The 22,816-nt window shown below is 36.7% G+C and overlaps 1 protein-coding gene and 1 pseudogene across 4 annotated transcripts in view; both read right to left on the bottom strand.

Annotated features, from left to right (window-relative positions):
* Window positions 1-15,312: 15,312 nt before the first annotated feature.
* On the bottom strand, window positions 15,313-16,312 carry LOC309627899 (RNA-binding protein with serine-rich domain 1 pseudogene; annotated as a pseudogene). Its single transcript has one exon. The product of its transcript is annotated as an RNA-binding protein with serine-rich domain 1 pseudogene (transcript).
* A 5,647-nt stretch (window positions 16,313-21,959) lies between these two features.
* TMPRSS11E (transmembrane serine protease 11E) overlaps window positions 21,960-22,816 on the bottom strand; it is a 51,978-nt gene continuing 51,121 nt past the window's right edge. For all 3 annotated transcript variants that reach the window (XM_082390257.1, XM_082390256.1, XM_082390258.1), the window contains exon 10: window positions 21,960-22,134. In XM_082390257.1, coding sequence (XP_082246383.1) covers window positions 21,973-22,134 — 162 coding nt within the window. In that variant the 3' untranslated portion in view covers window positions 21,960-21,972. The remainder of the gene's footprint in view (window positions 22,135-22,816) is intronic.

Raw genomic sequence — 22,816 nt, 5'->3', positions numbered from 1 at the left:
ATAAACACCCTCAAGCCCACAGGCCTCATGCAACTCATTTATAAGTTCCTTTTTTTTTTTTTAAACATCTTTATTGGAGTATAATTGCTTTACAATGGTATGTTACTGTCTGCTTTATAACAAAGTGAATCAGCTATATATATACATATATCCCCCTATCTCCTCCCTCTTGCGTCTCCCTCCCACCCTCCCTATCCCACCCCTCTAGGTGGACACAAAGCACCGAGCTGATCTCCCTGTGCTATGCAGCTGCTTCCCACTAGCTATCTATTTTACATTTGGTAGTGTATATATGTCCATGCCACCTCTCACTTTGTCCCAGCTTACCCTTCCCTCTCCCCGTATCCTCAAGTCCATTCTCTAGTAGGTCTGTGTATTTATTCCCGTCTTGCCCCTAGGTTCTTCATGACCATTTTTTGTTTCGTTTTTGTTTTTTAGATTCCATATATATGTGTTAGCATACGGTATTTGTTTTTCTCTTTCTGACTTACTTCACTCTGTATAACAGACTCTAGGTCCATCCACCTTACTACAAATAACTCAATTTTGTTTCTTTTTATGGCTGAGTAATATTCCATTGTATATATGTGCCACATCTTTGTTATCCATTCATCTGTTGATGGACACTTAGGTTGCTTCCAAGTCCTGGCTATTGTAAGTAGTGCTGCAATGAACATTGTGGTACATGACTCTTCCATCAAACATGACTTGAGAGTAGATATATTCTTTGTATACACCAGAATTTTGAAATGCATCAGACATCTGTCAAGAGAAAAAAACAAAGAACGCCACCACATGTTTCAATCAAATTTATAATAAAATTAGTAAGATAAATCTCTGACTTACCTTAGTCTCAATATATTTGCTCAGATCTGTGCTGACTTGTGAAACTGCTTTTTCACAATTATCATTGTATGTGACTCCAGAAATATGAAAATCACCTTGGTAATAGTAAGTCTTTCCTGTGAAATAAGGAAATGCTTAGAAAATTTTAAAATAGGAAGTGACCTCAAGTCCCTCCATATCTTTATCTCAAAATTAATATTCAATGGATATACTCAGACAGGGAAATTAATTTACTACCACTTGAATGAGAGATTCCCCTAGCTCTCATCCAACTCTAGTTACTCTCAATATTAACAAAGATTGTGTTAGCTCCTAAGCCAGAATCCTAGAGTAAACCCATCTTCCAAAATGACTTCAAACTTTATAACCGAGTTTGAGTGTCTATTTTTACTTCAAGAAGCCCAGTTCAACTAATTTAACTTCAGGTAATATAAGCTCGTCCAGCTTTGTATCTGAAATTGTAGGTAGTTGATCATATAGAGAAATTCAAGAGTAAATTCTCATCCCACACACTTCCTGCTCAAACCAGGATTCCTATAGTTCTCCCTTTTGCATCACTCCTTTCCACTAAGTCATTGTTTCTCCAGAAGAAGAAACAATGTTAAATGCAAACTATATTTTGGAAGGATAGCTAGTTAAGCTACTGGTCCTCACTAACATGCTGACAGGGCTTCTTTATGAGAGTTTGATTTGGAAAACTCAGAGCACTATCAATAAGGAAATTATGTGAATAAAGTTAGTTTTTAATGAGTAGAGTCAAGAAGAGGATAGCAAGATTCAGACTACAGAGAGTTTGTGGGTAGACATGGCAGGCAAGAGACTGTGAGCAACCACTATGCTTCTGAAGGATAAGTTTTTAAATTTGAAACTAAGATGGTTGGGAAGAAGCAAAGGAGAAGAGGTTAGGTTGGAAGAGAACTGGAATTTTCATTGAATCAAGCAAAATGTATCCACATTGCATTATTGTATAGGGTGATATGTTTCAGAGGAATAAAACAGAAAAATCATGATAAAGTCAATAGAATAATACACTTAAAGTATTAAGATGTGGGTTTGTGCTCAGCTATGCCACTTAAAAGCCTGTGATATCTAGGAAGTCACTTGGCTTTACTGAGCCTCAGTTTCTTGCATATGAGAATAAGGATAATAGTAAAACCTGCCCTCCCAGGCTCAAAGGATTAGTATGAGGATCAAGCAGAATAATGGATATCAAATTTCTTTAAAAACATTAAATGGTTACACAGATTTAAGGGTTTACTTTTCTGAAAGGTAAAAATAAGCTGGAAAAACATGCTTTTCTGGATGTAGGGTTAATAAAAGTTATCAAAAATAAGATCAAGTTAGTATGAGCATTCAGCCATTTAACTACTCTTGACTATCCACTATTAGAAGACCCATTAGTGGATTATCCATTGCTGCTTATCAATTATATCTTAACAACCAATATCAGAAATGAGCCAAGAAGAGTAGAGATCTCCAAAGTTTGAGGTATATTTACTAAAAGATGTACAACTTAACTACAAACCTACTATATAAGCACTTTTATTGACAATGAATATTGGCATCAAAGTATTGAGCATTTCAGTCTTGCCCATACTCCCATAGCTGTTGATATAACTTATAGACTGGATCAAAGAGGCATCTGATTCCAAAATATTATAAACTTTGGTGTCAAATAATATAAAAAGTTATTATGTTGAAATAAAGTAGTAAGTAGATGAGAAAGTTTCCATAAAGAGATTTAACATTTCTGTTGTTTCTTGTCAATTTCTAAGAGTTAAAAGAGATTTAGTAGTAAGGGTGAAAATTGAAGTGTCAATACTGACCAACTGCCAGAAAATGGACAAGAAGACCGAAGTTACTGCCAAGATTGTCATCACTCCAAGAAAAATAAGGATTGTCATCCACAGTGGCCAAGATCTTCTCTGGGAAGATATGTTGTACCTACGAAAGGAGGAAAGTGGCTCAAATCAGATGATAAATATTCTAAATCTACCTGTCTCTCTACCAACTCATACAACACAATCTATAACTTATACATCAGGTCTTTATATTAGCTTAAAACATAGAAGCCTCAAATGTGTCAAAGAGGATAGACCCTAATACTCATTCATTTAACAAATCATCCTGGAGTACTATGTTAGCTGCTAGGGATACAACAGTGAGCAAAATAGCATGGTTTGTGTACTCATGTTGATGAGGAGAAATTGATTTGCTTTTTTTATTTATCCAAAGAAAGTTATGAAACATTACATGTGATCTGATTTTATCCTTGCAAACTAAAGCCACATCATCTACATGGACATATATAGATTTATAAACACAAATATATAACATCATTTATATGTTTAATTAAATGTGTAAGAAAACATGATGTCAATTGCAACTTTCCCATGTTATAAGATTATGGGTAGACTTTTTTCTTTTTGTTTACTTTTTCTTTAACTATACTTTCTAATGTTTTGACAATAAACAAGGATTATTTGTATAACATAATTTAACAGATACGTTTCATCATCAAAACCAATCAATTAGATTAAAAATAATCAGAAAATATTGTAACTTGGCATCATATAGATAGAGTGGTCTAGGGTTAGAGTTAGGTCATATGGCCACCCTTAGTCTAATTTTTATAAGGTTTGGACATTAGTTATTCTTCATATCTTGAAATACATGATGTCATGAAATAGTCCATTTGGACGAAGAGCTGTAACACACACACACACAAATCTGATTTAAAGTTTCAAAATAGCCTCAACTAGGTCTTCAATCTCTTCAATCTCTTCATTATCCTAAATAAAACTTACAAAACAGAAGAGTTTGTAAGCAGTGGATATATTTGGCAAATTAGATATTTCCTATGAGCAGGAGAACATTTTTGTTCTTATCCCTCCAGGACTAATTAACTTTTAGGTAGAGAAGATCCTTTAAAAATGAGTAATAAGTACCTATGCCACACCTGTGCAACTCCACCCAGTCTTATTCCTCTCTGTTCTGTTCTCAGTTCTTAATCCTACTCTTCCTTCTATCTCTTTTGATGACTTGTTAATTAATGTTTCCCTGAGCCAACATTCTCAAAGCTCTTCAAAGAAACTCCCCACATTCCATGTATGCTTTTATACTGGAATTCATTTGTTTAATCTCATCCTCTTATACTAGATAAATCACACTTTAAAAGGAGTATACAATTAAAGTAAATAATAACAATATTTATAACCTTATTAATATCTGATCATTTGTGTCTTCTAATGAGTAGAAAAATTTACTGTGATAGTGAAGTCTCAAATTTGCTTTGGATTAGCTGGTTGTAACTTAGCCTGGTAGCTTAGTCTTTCTGAGACACGAATATTAGTTTGAGGGACTCAAACACTATGTAGCCTAAGTTATGTACATAGTACAGAAAGTAGCTGAGATGGTTTCTATACAAATAATCACTATATTACAGCTTATAAAATGCTTTTCTTGGAAGACCCCTTTTAGAGGTTCTTGAAAGTTCTAAAGAATACATATTGTTGACTATAGCACTGATACTGCTTTTTCCCCTTCATTGTGAATTTCTTCCTGTCAAAAACAATTAAGGAGATTTTTTATATCTAAAAGATCACAAGAGTTTATGATTTATTCAATCTCTCCTCTAGTAAATATGATGTATGGACTCTAAAGATTGATTATTATTTTTTAATAATAGCTGAAATTGTTAAAATCATGTTCTAAATATCCAAAAAAGTCCATTCACGAAACAATTTACTCTCTCATCTATCAAAAAACTGTTTGGCCATAATTTTTTTAAAGGTAGGAATTTGAGTTCTTGGATGAACCCCTCATTTAACAAAGAGAATAGGTTAAAAATTAATCTTCAATGAATTTAACCAACTCCATATGCTTAACTAAACTATACCTGACTCACTTTTGGATTGAATTTACTTCAAAGAAGGGCTCATTGCTATTCTAGTATAATCAACCATTCACCTTAATCAAATTACAATAATGTTAAAAAATGATGGTAACTACATTATTCACAATTTTGAAACATCAATCTCACTTTAATTTATCTCCTACAGCCCATACCAGGTATCGTTTCCTAGATTAGACTTCCCTATAACCACATTCTGATACTGCATTAGCAGTTAAACTGCAAAGTATTACAAACAGTAGTTTTAATTTATTAAAACTTCATTTCCAACCATTTGAATTGGATTAACCTGATTTCTGTTATACAGTGAAGAGTGTTAAAAAAAATTCCAAAGCAAAATTCCTCAAATCATATAAAGATAAACCTTTTTTTTTTTTTTTTCATAGAGGACTTTAAATTATTAGGGAGAGGCTTGTGAATAAGGAACAAAGAAATTAATGATCAAATGAAGCAAATGGCCTCCACCAACAACTTTCTTCTGGAACTCGAGGAAAGCCGAGTGTCCGTGGAAAGGAACTCACTTGAAAATCTATTAAGTTTTGTGGGCCCACTGCAGTTTGTCAAGTGCTAATTTAGGATCTGTGTTGTAAGGTACATTATTCTAAAGATCTATAATGGCATTCAGATTTTAAAATTATTTCTAAAAAACATTCAAGTTAGAAAATATGGTTTTAGTTACACTATTAGAGAACAAAAATGGTAGTATTCTTATGAGTGATTATTTTTAAAAAGTAAGCAAAACTTTGCTGAACTTTGATTATTTTTTTCCAAATTTCTGAAACTTTCCCAGAGACTTTACAGGGCCTCTAGACCTCAGAAATAATAGCATGGGTCCAGAAATAAAAATCTAAATTATAAAAAGCAACCAATTAACAAAAAACTAGAAAATACTCTGTAGCAACCTGTTAGCTTTTCTAGACTTAATCTCCCAAATAAAATCCCATTTACCTGAACATAATGTTCTGATTGTGGTGGTGATGTCTGGGACAAGGGTAGTGATTGATGATGACAGTGATGATAGTGGTAATAAAAATAAGGGCCTTCTGGTGTAGCTTTTAAGATGATCAGTGTTTCACAGGTTTATGTGCTACATCCAGTGTTGGTTGGTTTGTTTTTATGGGCTGGGTGAAATATAGAGAACAAATAAGATGAAACTTGTCCGACTAGTGTTAATGACTGTCATATTTCTATGGTTTCATGATAGGAGTCATCCAGGGGGTGATAAACTTCCTTGACTTGGCTATTTAGAAAAAAGTAATAGCCTAGTCTTGGAATAGTCACTTAAAATGTACACCCAAGAAACAGCTTTGTGGTAAATCAGGATAATCCTAACTCTGTGTTTGACCAATTCCATCATTCTGGCTTCTTCCTCCTCAACTGAAACCAGCTGTAACTATGTAAAAGTTTCTGACAGAAGACTTTCCACAAAGTACCAATTTTAACATAACTAATATTGCCATCATTTTGATATAATGAAATTCTATTTAATTGCAGTTTATATTTTCATTCCCTAATTACCAGTGAGAATGATCATTGTGATCATTATTTCACATACTTCACTTTTCAGCTGTGCTGCAGCCCCAATTTTTGTGTTCTGACTCTTAAAGCCAGTAAGACTGTGGCTTTCTGCTTAACTTTTTAGCTCCTCTACATCACCTGGACTGGCCAGTGCCCTCTGGCAAGAAACCATATGTGTGTAAATCTTACCCAGTACAGTCCCGTCCCTTCATGAATTGACTCTTGAGACAGTTTTTTTTTTTTTTTTTAACATCTTTATTGAAGTATAATTGCTTTACAATGGTGTGTTAGTTTCTGCTTTATAACAAAGTGAATCAGTTATACATATACATATGTTCCCATATCTCTTCCCTCTTGCGTCTCCCTCCCTCCCACCCTCCCTATCCCACCCCTCTAGGTGGTCACAAAGCACCGAGCTGATCTCCCTGTGCTATGCGGCTGCTTCCCACTAGCTATCTATTTTACATTTGGTAGTGTATATATGTCCATGCCAGTCTCTCACCCTGTCACATCTCACCCCTCCCCCTCCCCATATCCTCAAGTCCTTTCACTTTGTACTGCCTTCATATGGTTTTTATATTTTTTCCAAAGTTTATAACTATTAACTCTAGAAGGGCTTGATATAAGAAATTTCACCATTGCTGGAAGTGGAACTAGTTATTGGTGACTTTTAAAAAACAGAATTTCTTAATTTTAGTTTAAAATTTGTCAATATTTCCTTTCAAGGTTAATATTTTATGTGTATATATATGTAGTTTGTTGAAGAATTCCTTGCCATTTATAAAGATATACTTGTATGTTTTATTTTAAAAACTTTAATGTGTTACCATCTGCACTTAAGTCATCAATTCACATTGCATTCGTTTGTGTGTATATTATGAAGTAGGAGTAAAGGTGCATTTTTTTCCATATGACTATTAATTGACCCTGTACATCTTATTGAAATCATGCATGTGCAATTCTTTATCCACTGCCCTGCAAAGCCACCTCTGTTATAAATCAAGTATAAATCAAATGCAGGTCTCTTTCTGAATTTTTTATTGTTTCTTTGATTTATTTTTTTATTACTGTGCTATATCACACCACCTTAATTATTGAAGTTATAGAATGTCTTGTGTCAACTTAAAGAAAAACACACAACATAAGAGTTGTGAGTTTAAGTTGTATTCAAGGTCTTACTGAGGACTATAGCCTGGGGACAGCCACTCAGCTCTGAGGAAACTGCTGCAAAGAGGTAAGGGAGAAAGCAGTTTATATATGATTTTTGGCTAGGAAATACATGCAATCAAGCATACATCTTGGTAAAAGTTTACTGTATCACAACGAACAGATTATCTCAAGTCAGTGATTTTAGTGCTTTTCTATGTATGGGAAGATGCAGGAATCCGGGGTTATTAAAATTCTTCTGGAGATGTTTATCTAACTATCTAAGGGGGCTGCTTGTCCAAAACACAGAGAGCCTCATCCTGTCATCCTCTTAATTTCTTCTCAGATTGCAGTAGGTCAGCGAATGTAGTGGATTATGACTTAATCCTTGTAGAAAACACTTTGTTTTTCTCTGTTCACACTTGATATCTGGTATGTAAGCCCATATTTGTTTTCCTTTTTCAAAATTATCTTGGCTATTTTTAGTCCATTGCCTTTACTTATAAACTTTAACATTGACTGATCAATTCCCAAAAAGAAATCTCTAGACTTTTGTTGATATAACATTGAACCTATAGATCAATTGGGGAAGAATTGACTTCTTAATATATTGAAGCTTCCAATCTGTGAACTTGGTACATTCTTTCATTTATTTAGATTTTCTTTAATTTCTCTCAATAGTGTTTCACAAGGGTCTGAATAGAAGTCTTATACATGTTCTTCTAGGTTCAGTCTCATGTATTTGATTTATTCTATCCTGGTGTAAATGGTATTATTCCTTAAATTTCATGTTATATTTATTGCTGACATATAGAATACAATTGACTTTTGTCTATTGACCTTGTATTGAGAAAACTTAATTCATTTATTTTTTCTATTTGTATATATATATATATTTTTAAATTTTATTTATTTTATTTATTTACTTTTCGCTGTGTTGGGTCTTCCTTGCTGCACACGGGCTTTCTCTAGTTGCGTTGAGCGGGGGCTGCTCTTCGTTGCAGTGTGCGGGCTTCTCATTGTGCTGGCTTCTCTTGTTGCAGAGCATGGGCTCTAGGCCCGTGGGCTTCAGTAATTGTGGCTCACAGGCTCTATAGAGCAGGCTCAGTAGTTGTGGCGCACATGCCCAGTTGCTCCGCGGCATGTGAGATCTTCCCGGACCAGGGCTCAAACCCGTGTCCCCTGCATTGGCAGGCAGATTCTTAACCACTGCACCACCAGGGAAGCCCTCTATTTGTATAATATTTTGGATTTTTAGCATACACCTACATCTGCAAATAAAAACAGTATTATTACTTCCTTTTCATTGCTTATATTTCATTTTTTTTTTTTTTTTGGTTGCTTGTCTGATTGATTGTCTTACATCGTAGAACTCTAGTACACTGTTGAATAGAAAGGGTTGATAGCTGGCATCCTTCTCCTGTTCCTAATTTCAGGGAAAAGCTTTCAGTATTTCACCATTAAATAGGATGTTTGCTATCATTTTATCAGATTAAAGAAGTTTTCTTTTAGTTTGATAATTTTTATCATAAATGAATTTTGAATTTGACCAAATGCTTTTTTTTTGCATTAATTGAGATAATCATATCATTTTTCAACTTTTATTTGACCAGTATTGTGAATTACATTAATTGATATTTAAATGTTAAACCAACCTTGTATTTCTAGAATAACCTCAACTTGATTGCAAATAAAATATGATACATTTTGTGTGTCACTGGGTTTCATATCTTATTTTGTTTAGGATTTTTGCATCCATGCTTCTGAAACAGAATGACATAATTTTATTGTCTTTTTTTTTTTTAATCAGTCATCAAATTTATACACATGAGTGTATAAATGTCAGTCCCAATCGCCCAATGCAGCACACCACCATCCCCACCCCACTGCGGTTTTCCCCCATTGGTGTCCATACGTTTGTTCTCTACATCTGTGTCTCAACTTCTGCCCTGCAAACTGGTTCATCTGTACCATTTTTCTAGCTTCCGCATACATGCGTTAATATACAATATTTGTTTTTCTCTTTCTGACTTACTTCACTCTGTATGACAGTCCCTAGATCCATCCACGTCTCAACAAATGACTCAATTTCGTTCCTTTTTATGGCTGAGTAATATTCCATTGTATATATGTACCACTTCTTCTTTATCCATTCGTCTGTCGATGGGCATTTAGGTTGCTTCCATGACCTGGCTATTGTAAATAGTGCTGCAATGAACATTGCGGTGCATGTGTCTTTTTGCATTATGGTTTTCTCAGGGTATATGCCCAGTAGTGGGATTGCTGGATCATATGGTAATTCTATTTTTAGTTTTTTAAGGAACCTCCATACTGTTCTCCATAGTGGCTGTATCAATTTACATTCCCACCAATGGTGCAACAGGGTTCCCTTTTCTCCACACCCTCTCCAGCATTTGTTGTTTGTAGATTTTCTGATGAGGCCCATTCTAACTGGTGTGAGGTGATACCTCATTGTAGTTTTGATTTGCATTTCTCTAATAATTAGTGATGTTGAGCATCTTTTCATGTGCTTCTTGGCCATCTGTATGTCTTCTTTGGAAAAATGTCTATTTAGGTCTTCTGCCCATTTTTGGATTGGGTTGTTTGTTTCTTTAATATTGAGCTGAATGAGCTGTTTATATATTTTGGAGATTAATCCTTTGTCCGTTGATTCGTTTGCAAATATTTTCTCCCATTCTGAGGGTTGTCTTTTCGTCTTGCTTATGGTTTCCTTTACTGTGCAAAAGCTTTAAAGTTTCATTAGGCCCCATTTGTTTATTTTTGTTTTTATTTCCATTACTCTAGGAGGTGGATCCAAAAAGATCTTGCTGTGATTTATGTCAAAGAGTGTTCTTCCTATGTTTTCCTCTAAGAGTTTTATAGTGTCCGGTCTTACATTTAGGTCTCAAATCCATTTTGAGTTTATTTTTGTGTATGGTGTTATGGAGTATTCTAATTTCATTCTTTTACATGTAGCTGTCCAGTTTTCCCAGCAACACTTATTGAAGAGGATGTCTTTTCTCCATTGTATATCTTTGCCTCCTTTGTCATAGATTAGTTAACCATAGGTGCATGGGTTTATCTCTGGGCTTTCTATCTTGTTCCATTGATCTATGTTTCTGTTTTTGTGCCAGTACCATATTGTCTTGATTACCGTAGCTTTGTAGTATAGTCTGAAGTCAGGGAGTCTGATTCCTCCAGCTCCGTTTTTTTCCCTCAAGACTTCTTTGGCTATTCGGGGTCTTTTGTGTCTCCATACAAATTTTAAGATGATTTGTTCTAGTTCTGTAAAAAATGCCATTAGTAATTTGATAGGGATTGCACTGAATCTGTAGATTGCTTTGGGTGTTATAGTCATTTTCACAATATTGATTCTTCCAATCCAAGAACATGGTATATCTCTCCATCTGTTGGTATCATCTTTAATTTCTTTCATCAGTGTCTTATCATTTTCTGCATACAGGTCTTTTGTCTCCCTAGGTAGGTTTAATCCTAGGTATTTTATTCTTTCTGTTGCAATAGTAAATGGCAGTGTTTCCACAATTTCTCTTTCAGATTTTTCATCATTAGTGTATCGGAATGCAAGAGACTTCTGTGCATTAATTTTGTATCCTGCAACTTTACCAAATTCATTAATTAGCACTAGCAGTTTTCTGGTGGCATTTTTAGGATTCTCTATGTATATTATCATGTCATCTGCAAACAGTGACAGTTTTACTTCTTCTTTTCCAATTTGGATTCCTTTTATTTCTTCTGCTTCTCTCATTGCTGTGGCTAGGACTTCCAAAACTATGTTGAATAATAGTGGTGAGAGTGGATATCGTTGTCTTGTTCCTGATCTTAGAGGAAATGCTTTCAGTTTTTCACCATTGAGAATGATGTTTGCTGTGGGTTTGTCGTACATGGCCTTTATTATGTTGAGGTAGGTTCCCTCTATGCCCACTTTCTGGAGAGTTTTTATCATAAATGGGTGTTGAATTTTGTCAAAAGCTTTTTCTGCATCTATTGAGATGATCATATGGTTTTTATTGTTCAATTTGTTAATATGGTGTATCACATTGATTGATTTGCGTATCTTGAAGAATCCTTGCATCCCTGGGATAAATCCCGCTTGATCGTGGTGTATGATCCTTTTAATGTGTTGTTGGATTCTGTTTGCTAGTATTTTGTTGAGGATTTTTGCATCTAGACTCATCAGTGATATTGGTCTGTAATTTTCTTTTTTTGTAGTGTCTTTGTCTGGTTTTGGTATCAGGGTGATGGTGGCCTCATAGAATGAGTTTAGGAGTGTTCCTTCCTCTGCAATTTTTTGGAAAAGTTTGAGAAGGATGGGTGTTAGCTCTTCTCTAAATGTTTGATAGAATTCACCTGTGAAGCCATCTGGTCCTGGACTTTTGTTTGTTGGAAGATTTTTAATCACAGTTTCAATTTCATTACTTGTGATTAGTCTGTTCATATTTTCTGTTTCTTCCTGGTTCAGTCTTGGAAGGTTATCCCTTTCTAAGAATTTGTCCATTTCTTCCAGGTTGTCCATTTTATTGGCATAGAGTTGCTTGTAGTAGTCTCTTAGGATGCTTTGTATTTCTGCAGTGTCTGTTGTAACTTCTCCTTTTTCATTTCTAATTTTATAGATTTGAGTCCTCTCCCTCTTTTTCCTGATGAGTCTGGCTAATGGTTTATCAATTTTGTTTATCTTCTCAAAGAACCAGCTTTTAGTTTTATTGATCTTTGCTATTGTTTTCTTTGTTTCTGTTTCATTTATTTCCGCTCTGATCTTTATGATTTCTTTCCTTCTGCTAACTTTGGGTTTTGTTTCTTCTTCTTACTCTAGTCCCTTTAGGTGTAAGGTTAGATTGTTTATTTGAGATTTTTCTTATTTCTTGAGGTAGGCTTGTATAGCTATAAACTTCCCTCTTAGAACTGCTTTTGCTGCATCCCATAGGTTTTGGATCATTGTGTTTTCATTGTCATTTGTCTCTAAGTATTTTTTGATTTCCTCTTTGATTTCTTCAGTGATCTCTTGGTTCTTTAGTAACGTATTGTTTAGCCTCCATGTGTTTGTACTTTTCACGTTTTTTTCCCTGTAATTCATTTCTAATCTCATAGCGTTGTGGTCAGAAAATATGCTTGATATGATTTCAATTTTCTTAAAATTACTGAGGCTTGATTTGTGACCCAAGATGTGATCTATCCTGGAGATTGTCCCATGCACACTTGCGAAGAAAGTGTAATCTGCTGTTTTTGGGTGGAATGGCCTATAAATATCAATTAAATCTATCTGGTCTCTTGTGTCATTTAAAGCTTCTGTTTCCTTATTTATTTTCATTCTGGATGATCTGTCCATTGGTGTAAGTGAGGTGTTAAAGTCCCCTACTATTATTACTGTCGATTACTTATTACATATAGTAATAGTAATATATTATTACTATTATTACTGTCGATTTCCTCTCTTATAGCTGTTAGCAGTTGCCTTATGTATTGAGGTGCTCCTATGTTGGGTGCATATGTATTTATAATTGTTATATCTTTTTTTTGGATTGATCCCTTGAACATTATGTAGTGTCCTTCCTTGTCTCTTGTAACATTCTTTATTTTAAAGTCTATTTTATCTGATATGAGTGTAGCTACTCCAGCTTTCTTTTGATTTCCATTTGCATGGAATATCTTTTTACATCCCCTCACTTTCAGTCTGTATGTGTCCCTAGGTCTAAAGTGGGTCTCTTGTAGACAGCATATATATGGGTCTTGTTTTTGTACCCATTCAGCAAGCCTGTGTCTTTTGGTTGGAGCATTTAATCCATTCACGTTTAAGGTAATTATCGATATGTATGTTCCTATGACCATTTTCTTAATTGTTTTGGGTTTGTTTTTGTAGGTACTTTTCTTCTCTTGTGTTTCCCACTTAGAGAAATTCCTTTAGCATTTGTTGTAGAGCTTGTTTGGTGGTGCTGAATTCTCTTAACCTTTGCTTGTCTATAAAGCTTTTGATTTCTCCATCAAATCTAAATGAGATCCTTGCCGGGTAGAGTAATCTTGGTTGTAGGTTCTTCCCTTTCATCACTTTAAGTATATCATGCCACTCCCTTCTGGCTTGTAGAGTTTCTGCTGAGAAATCAGCTGTTAACCTTATGGGAGTTCCCTTGTATGTTATTTGTCATTTTTCCCTTGCTGCTTTCAATAATTTTCCTTGTCTTTAATTTTTGCCAATTTGATTACTATGTGTCTCGGCGTGTTTCTCCTTGGGTTTATCCTGTGTGGGACTCTCTGCACTTCCTGGACTTGGGTGGCTATTTCCTTTCCCATGTTAGGGAAGTTTTCAACTATAATCTCTTCAAATATTTTCTCTGGTCCTTTCTCTCTCTCTTCTCCTTCTGGCACCCCTATAATGCAAATGTTGCGTTTAATGTTGTCCCAGAGGTCTCTTAAGCTGTCTTCATTTCTTTTCATTCTTTTTTCTTTAGTCTGTTCCGCTGCAGTGACTTCCACCATTCTGTCTTCCAGGTCACTTATCCGTTCTTCTGCCTCAGTTATTCTGCTATTGATTCCTTCTAGTGTAGTTTTCATTTCAGTTATTGTATTGTTCATCTCTGTTTGTTTGTTCTTTAATTCTTCTAGGTCTTTGTTAAACATTTCTTGCATCTTCTCAATCTTTGCCTCCATTCTCATTCCGAGGTCCTGGATCATCTTCACTATCATTATTCTGAATTCTTTTTCTGGAAAGTTGCCTATCTCCACTTCATTTAGTTGTTTTTCTGGGGTTTTATCTTGTTCCTTCATCTGGTATATAGCCCTCTGCCTTTTCATCTTGTGTGTCTTTCTCTGAATGTGGTTTTTGTTCCACTGGCTGCAGGATTTACTTTTTCTTCCTTCTGCTGTCTGCCCTCTGGTGGTTGGGGCTATCTAAGAGGCTTGATGGGAGGCTCTGGTGGTGGGTACAGCTGACTGTTGCTGTGGTGGTCAGAGCTCAGTCTGAATTCTCTTCTTTTATCATAGTTTTAAAGTATAGATATTCTAATTGTCCCCTCAGAATTATTCCACCTGGACCTGCAGGTCCTCTTTCCTGGCTGAAAGTCTGATTTGCAAATTAGTAGCACCATCTAGAGTTCTACCTGCATATATCTCTGTGGGCAAAAAAATCCTCTTTTTTTTTTTGCACTCTTATCCTAGGTTTATTCAACACAATTCTCTCCTCTACACAACAAAGTACAAAACACAATATTACCTAAAATGTTACATACAAAGTTACAAAACTCAAAACAGAAAATGTATAATACTGACTGTACAATAAAAGCCAAAAAAGCAGTGTACACATTGCCAAGGTAACCTCCACGACCACCATGAATACCAACACAATGGGGGGCTTCTGTGATGATCCGACAGAGGTGACTCTCAGCTTACCAGTTTCAGAGAGAAAGGGAGACTTGGGTGTGTGTGTGTGTGTGTGTGTGTGCACATGAGTACACATGAAAAGAACCATTTTGGGTATTTGGCACTAGAGGTTAGAAGAGGACTCAAGCAAGGGAGCAGGGCCAGGCTCACAGGAACGGCAATTGCATAAGAGCACACCCTTTCCTGTGGGACCCTGCAGGCCAACAGGTTAGGGCACGAGCAGGCCACCAGATCAGCCCCAGGTCATCTGTGGAATGGGAAAACATGCTCCCAGGCTGGGGCTGTACCACCTTCTGAAGCCCCTGGCTCATCCCTGCTGGCTTTGCCACTAAACTGACTCTCAGGAGCTAGAAATGTGGAAGCCTTCCAGTCAGAAAACTGGAGGGCATCTTTATAAGCACGACCCCAAAGCAACAACACTCCTGCAGCCTGAACTCTGCCACCAGGGGAAATGTGGCAGTTACTACCTTCACCTTCGAAGCCTGCCCCTGAGTGAGGGATTTCTTTCCTACAGATCCTCCTTCGGCTGGAAAAGTGACAAAAGTGAGTTGGATGGGATGCAAGTCACAGTGCAGAGCTTCGGTGGCCCTGCTTATCGGGAGGAGTTGGAACTGGAGCGGCTCCTGTGGCTGCGGCAGCCGGGGGACCTGCGCCGAGGGGAACGCGACCTTCTCCTCATCCGTGGGGGTGACCTGCGCCACATGGGAGGCAGTGGCAGCATTCTCCTGGGAGGGCTGAATCGCCAGGGGGTGGGGTGGTGGTGGCCGAGGCCAGGGGGCCAGCACAGCAGTGGCAGTGATCTCCTGGCCATCCATGTGTCCTCCGTCCATGTGCTTCGGCGCCTTCTCGGCCTCACCTGGATTCTCAAACTCCACATATGTGTAGCCTTTAGACAGATGCGGGTGCATCCTTTCTACAGGCACGTCAATCATTTTAATTTTCCCATAGGTGGAGAATATCTCCATGATATGATCCTTGGTCACATTCCTGGTGAGCCTTCCAATGTGCACTTTGGTGGGTTTAGGGGAAGGGCTCCGCCTTTTCCTTTCCTTTTCACCTCTTTTGGGTGGTTTGGATTTGGAGCGGGAATGCCGCCTGCTGTCCTGCCTGCGCCGAGAAGGACTCGGAGGGCCAGGGGAGCTGCCGGAGCTGGAGCTGCAGGATCTGCTGGAACTTCCTGAGCGGCTCGATGCTGAAGATGAGCTGGAGCCGCTGCTGGAGCCCGTGCTGGTGCTGGAGCCCGAGCTGGAGGTCGAGCTGGACCGAGACCTGGTGCTGCTGCTACCACTGGAAGCGCTGCGCCTCTTTCGCGTTTTATCCCTGCCAAGATCCTTCTCGCTTGACTTCTTAGTGGCCCCCTTATCTTTAGAGCGATCCTTGGACTTCTCGTCAGAGCGGTCTTTGCGTTTGGTAGGAGAAGGAGCCCTAGTGCTGGACTTTTTATTATTTTCTTTGGCTCCTAGCAAGCCCTTCTTTTTCACTCCTGATAAATGCATTCTCCCCTTCTGAGGTGTTCAAAGCAGCAGTGGCAGCCTCACTTATCTGAACTCTCACTTCTAACTTGAGTCTGAGAAACGATCCCTAATCGATTGCAATTTATGCCAAAGTGCAGCAAGTCCCCAGTCCAGGCGCCGGGCTCTGAGCCCTTCCAGGGTAGGGCCCGGCGTTGCCAGCCTGGGTCTCCCCAGCGAGAGGGCCGCGAGGGCGGAGGCCGAGTTCCCGGCTGCCCTGAATTCCGGGGGGCCTCACTGGGCCCGCCGCAGAGTGGACCGATAAAAGTCCATTTTTAAAAAATTTTTATTTTATATTGGACAGTTGATTTACAATGTTTTGTTAGTTTCAGGCATACAACAAAGTGATTCAGTTATACATATACATCTATCTATTCTTTTTCAAATTCTTTTCCCATTTAGGTTATTACAGAATACTGAGTTCCCTGTGCTATACAGTAGGTCCTTGATTGTTAACTATCTTAAATATAGTAGTGTGTATTCACACAATCCAAAACTCCCAATTTATCCCTCCTCCCCACCTTTCCCTTTTGGTCACCATAAGTTTGTTTTCTAAGTCTGTGAGTTTGCTTCTGTTTTGTAAATAAGTTCATTTGTATCATTTTGTTTTATTCCACATACAAGCAATATCATATAATATTTGTCTTTCTCTGTCTGACTTACTTCACTTAGTATGATAATCTCCAGGTCCATCCATATTGCTGCAAATGACATTATTTCATTATTTTTAATGGGTTAGTAATATTCCATTGTGTATATGTCCCACATCTTCTTTATCCATTCATCTGTCAATGGACATTTAGGTTGCTTCCATGTCTTGGCTATTGTAAACAGCACTGCAATGAACACTGGAGTGTATGTATCCTTTTGAACCATAGTTTTCTCTGGATATATGCCCAGGAGTGGGATTGTTAGATCATATGGTAGCTCTATTTTTAGTTTTTTAATTAACCTCCCTACTGTTCTCCATAGTAGCTCTACCAATTTACATTCCCACAACAGTGTAAGAGGGTTCCCTTTTCTCCACACCCTCTCCAGCATTTATTGTTTGTAAACTTTTTGATGATGGCCATTCTGACTGGTGTGAAGTGGTATCTCATTGTAGTTTTCATTTGCATTTCTCTAATAATTAGTGATGTTGAGCATCTTTTCATGTGCCTCTTAGCCATCTGTATGTCTTCTTTGGAGAAACGTCTGTTTAGGTCAAAAAAATCCATTTTTAATGGCACCCTGAGTGCAATTTATTTCTTACTGTCCTCATATTTATTTTTAAATATAAAATTACTTTTTAGTGTTAATTATATTAATAATATTGTACATTAGATCTCTAGTATTTATTTATCTTATAACTGGCACCTTGATCTTGGGCTTCCCAACCTCCAGAACTGCAAGAAACACATTTCTGTTGTTTATTAAAGTCACCCAATCCATGGTATGGCTGCTTCATTTTGCAGGAAGAAACCTGAACATCAGTAGTGTTTGTTAATTTACACCACCAGAAGTGCTAGAACTAACAAGAGAAATATTCTAGAGTTAAAAAACATCATTGCTGCACTGGCTTTCTGCTAAAAGTTGTTTCTTTGAAAATGTTTTGTGAATTTCTTGAACGTCACAGAATTTAATTATTAAATTCCCTATGTTTACATGAAAAGATATTAAGATAATAACACTATTATTAAGATATAGTCTTATTGTATTTGAACATATAATTGGTCCTGCGAAGTTTCTAAGTGTGTAAGTACATAGGATGATGCACCAGGAACAGTGGTAAATGTAAAATTTGTACACCAAAGGAGGTTAGGGTTGACAATTGATATGTGTTTGCATAGTACTTTATACAAGATTGAGAAAAAAATGGGAAGATACAATGAAAACTTAGGTTCACAAAAAAACCTACACACCCACATACAAGTGTTATAGTAGCTTTATTCATAGTAGCCAAAAACTATAAACAACTTGAATGCCCTTCAATGTATGAATGGTTAAACAAACTGCAGTGCTTCCATACTGTGGAATACTACACATCAATAAAATAAGAATGAATTATTGTGTGTGTGTGACATGCACAACTTGGATTGATCTCAAGGGAATTATGCTGAGTGAAGAAGCCAACCTCCAAAGTTTACATATCGTATGATTCCATTTATATACCATTCTTGGAATGACAAAATTATACAGATGGAGAACAGATTAATGTTTGCCAGGGGTTAAAGACTGGGAACAGGGGTAGGGATGGAGCCAGATGGCCGTGGGTAGCATGAGGTGTCCTTGTGATCAAACTATTCTGCATTTTGACTGTGGTGGTGGCCCACAAATCCATACATGAGATAAAGCTAAATGGAACTAAATACACACACACATGCAAATAACTGCTTGTTTTAAAAACATAAAATGTCAAAAGGTCAATAGATTGTCTCAATGTCAACTTCCTGGTTGTGATATTGTACTATAGCTAAGCAAGATGTTACCTTTGCCAGAAACTGGATAAAGGATACACATGATCTCTCTGTATTACATTTTACAACTCTGTGTGAGTCTATGATTATCTGAAAATAAAATGTTGTTTTTAAGTGGTAAGAAATTTCAGAAAAAAGAACGTTATCTCCACTTGAGGGAGTCAAGGAAGGCTTCATGGAGGAGGTATCATTTGAACTAGACTGTAGATCTTCATGTAATCCAGTAACTCTATGGTTAATAAGGTTTATCATTTTTAAAAGTTGAAATGAAAACTTAGAATAACAGAGAACAACTTGACAATCTCTTTTGGGATGATCCCAATAAAACTTCTTTTGTAGAATTAGAATTAAACAAGAAGTCAGCGCATTCTGTTGACCTACTCATCTCTTCATTTTGAAAATACTTATTCAAGCTATTGTGATCGAGTAGCAATCTTATAAAATAAGACTGTAGTTACAGCAACAGTTATAATAGCACCGTTTCTTGAGCACCTACTATGTTCCAAGAACTTTGCTAAGCACTTTAAAATATCTCATTTTAATCTCTACAACAGTGTTTGAGGTAAATATTATTATCCCTGTTTTATAAGTGAGTATATTGAGGCTTAGTGTGTTTAAAATAACTGGCTTAAGTCACACAATGTAAAATCTGCGATTACTTAACACATTATTAACTGGGGGATTTTTGCAGAAACTAACGCTTGTGGCCGTAATATGTCTCCGGTCAAAAATATGTTAAATCAATGTGTAAATAATAACAAAGCTATATTTTCTGCATAATACAAAAATAAAAGGTCAGTTCAACAACACTTATTGAAAGACTATTATATACAGAGCATTTTATTAGGTACTGTGGGAAGAGAAATAAAAGATGTAGCTGAGAAATGGCCTGCCCTCTTGCACAGTTAATAAATATTATTTCAGTCATGACTTCTTAACTTTTTCCAACGAGATGGTTAAAGCAGACATGTCCAAGAATGCTGAAACCCTTTATAAGTTATCTTTCAAAGAAAGTTATTTTAAAAATACGATACTGTATTATCTATTTCTCTGTGCACATAAAATTTGAACTATTGCTCATATTTTCACTGTGGCCTAACCTCTATTTCTCAAATCTTTTGTAAAAGAAAATATCAAAGATATTTCTCTGAGAAATATGATGCCATTGTGAAATTAAACTTCTAAAATTTCTCCTTAATTTAAATCTCTTCAAGTTTGTTTGCCAAAGAAAGTCCTCATTATCACATTATAAAATTTATTTTAATTTGGAAAGTCACGTCCAGAAATCTGGAAAATACTACTCATGGTGTCAATTCATATGGATTCATTTTTAAATGCCTTCGCAAAGTTGAATTGTATTCTTTCGGTTTTACTACAGTTTTCATTATTACTTGAACATCCCAAGGGCTTGCTTCCCTGTATCTACCTGGGTGCTACCTAGAGGCCCAACTGCCAAACATACTCAAACAAGGGGAACCAATTTACAGAACACTGAGAGAAATTAAGTTTGAAATGTACTTAAATCTTTGTTTAAAATTCAACATTTTCCTCAATTTTTTTCAAAAGAGTTCATTAAATGAAATATGTTTTTGCAAAATATTTAACGCTGTCAATTTATATCAGATTTCCTACCTTATTTTAGCCAAGTCCCTAAATTTTATCTGTTCATATACCAGTGTTATTTAGGTTGGTAAAAGTCAATTTTTTTCTACTAATTTTTTTTTCAAAGTGGTTACGGTACAATACAGAACTCACATGAGTAGCTATACACAATGAGGAAAGGGTAATGGAAAGATTCCGTGAAATCTCACCACCAACAGGCCCATACGCCATGGCACCCATCCTAACTTCATAGTGCCTAGATCACTTGAATGTTGTGTATCTAACAACTCAGTGATAATTTACCAAAGCTGAAATTATGAAGGTGGTTGATATTAGGCTTTTTCTCATCAACTTTATATCTAGGCAGTGAGCAATGCAGTGTCATGCTAGAGGTAGCAGGAGGCAGCTTTCGTGATGATGTCTTCCCTCTGAGCCCAGAAGAGTCTAAGAGGCCCATGGTCCAAGCACAGAATGGAAATGTGGAGGAGGGGGAGGGAGTGGTAGGAAGGGGAATCTGCAGTCATTTCAAAATAGAGGTCTGACCTCTAGCTTCATTTGCACAACTACGGCTACACACTAACACCTGGACCTTATTCCCCTTCAAGGCCTTGCAGTTTGGAAAAGCTTTAAATACAAATACACAAGCACTTGGTGATAATTCCATTTCATTCAGTAGTTTGCACTGATTCTGTTTTTATTTCCTCCTATCCAACCATACAAAAATCTTACCACATAAGGTATGCTGGTTGTTCTTAAGTGAATTTTCATTCTAGCCTCAGACTTTAAAAGAATTTGCAATAAATTGATTGGTGACATTTTCCCCATCTTCCCCTTTCTCATGGATTATTATATTATAATATCAAGCAAATTGATGATATTTATTTTTTATTATTATATATTGACATTCTCAGTAGTGCAATGTTAAATAAATATTATTTGCTTTAACTTAGAATAAGTACATTATATAGAGTTTGTATAATTATTATAGGCAACAAGAAAACAGAATCTTCCCCACATTTATCTCTGTTGTTGGCTGGAAATGAAAATAAAGTTGTATCTTGGCTTCTCTTTGTTTCCTTAACTTTAGTTCCCATTCTTTTGCCGTCATGAAGTGTTTGGTATGCCGCTGTCTGTTTGCTTGAGCTTTCATAATGATTAAGATCATTTTCTTCATTCCATAAAGAAAAAAAAACACCTAATACTTTTCTGTACGTAAAAATGTAGTTCTTTCCTTTTCATACTTCCTTTTACTCTTTGTCCTGCACCTTGAAAGTGGAAATTTACTGAGATGAGAGAAGCTGGGAAAATGAAGGAAGGGATCACTTCAAACTGTATGTATGCATGAGAAATTTATGTCAACAAGCCAAAATTTGATGACAGAAAACTCCTAGAAAACAAGTGACTGCAAGTTGAGACAGAATCCATCTGGCAGAAGCAGGATGCTATGTGAAGCAGAGGTAGGAAGGAAATAGCAGGTAGTTTAGTTCGATCGGTCACATCCAGGTGATCTGCATGACTCCTTCTGCAATTCTATATCTCTAAGAACGGCCTCTACACAAAAATGTGTTCCATTCTTCTAGGTTGTACTCTCTCAGACACCAGTTTTGGAAGCGATCCAGTCCCGGAAGGCAGTCACTCTAGCATAAACACCGGGTTTATTGGGATGCCCACATTCGTCTCCCCAGCTCACTATTCCAGCGAGGTACCAGATATCTCTAGCATCTGGACTAACCAGTGGTCCTCCGGAGTCACCCTAAAGGAGAAGGGAGAGATTGGTAATTAGTATTTCAGTTTATCACAGAGAAATGTGCTATTTTTCTAACATGAGTTTAATGAAAGGGGCGGTTTTCAAAAATCTTCAGTGTGCTCAAATGAGAAGCAATGCTTTTTATCTATGCCAGTAATTCACATAAAGGAGGCGCTCCCCTACCTGGAGAACAGCTTAGACTCAGGGTTCAGTACACAGAGATTAAAGACTCCATCTCTTGGCAGGACAGTACTAGTCTGATACTTCTGACAAAATAACTGCCTATACTCTTTATCAGTTTGACACAGCTCCCAAAAGAAGGGTGAAGAATTTATTACTGATAAAGAGTATGGACAATAGGGTCAGACACCTGGGTTTAAATCTCAAGTCTGGCCCTTCCAAGCTGGCTAAGACCTTTAATTTGCTTATTTTTAATGCTCCTAATAATACCTATCTTCAATGATAATTTTGAAGATTATGCAAGACAGCGTATGCAATGTGCTCAGCACAGAGCCTGGCACAAAACAGAACTTAGTAAATATTATATATAACCACAAATTCCAATTGTTTGTGCCTTGTGAAAAACAGCCAGTGGGCTGTTTCTTTATACAGGTCATAAAAACAAGGTGCTGACTGATCTTCCCGAAAAATCCTGGGGTCTCTAGTTGCTGACCACCCACTAAGTGTT

The sequence above is a fragment of the Balaenoptera borealis genome, assembly GCF_965194805.1.
Source record: "Balaenoptera borealis genome assembly, chromosome: 4".
In the NCBI taxonomy this organism is placed as follows: Eukaryota; Metazoa; Chordata; class Mammalia; order Artiodactyla; family Balaenopteridae; genus Balaenoptera; species Balaenoptera borealis.
Note: the sequence above shows the minus strand (reverse complement) of the source record. Positions and strands in the feature narration are given on the sequence as shown.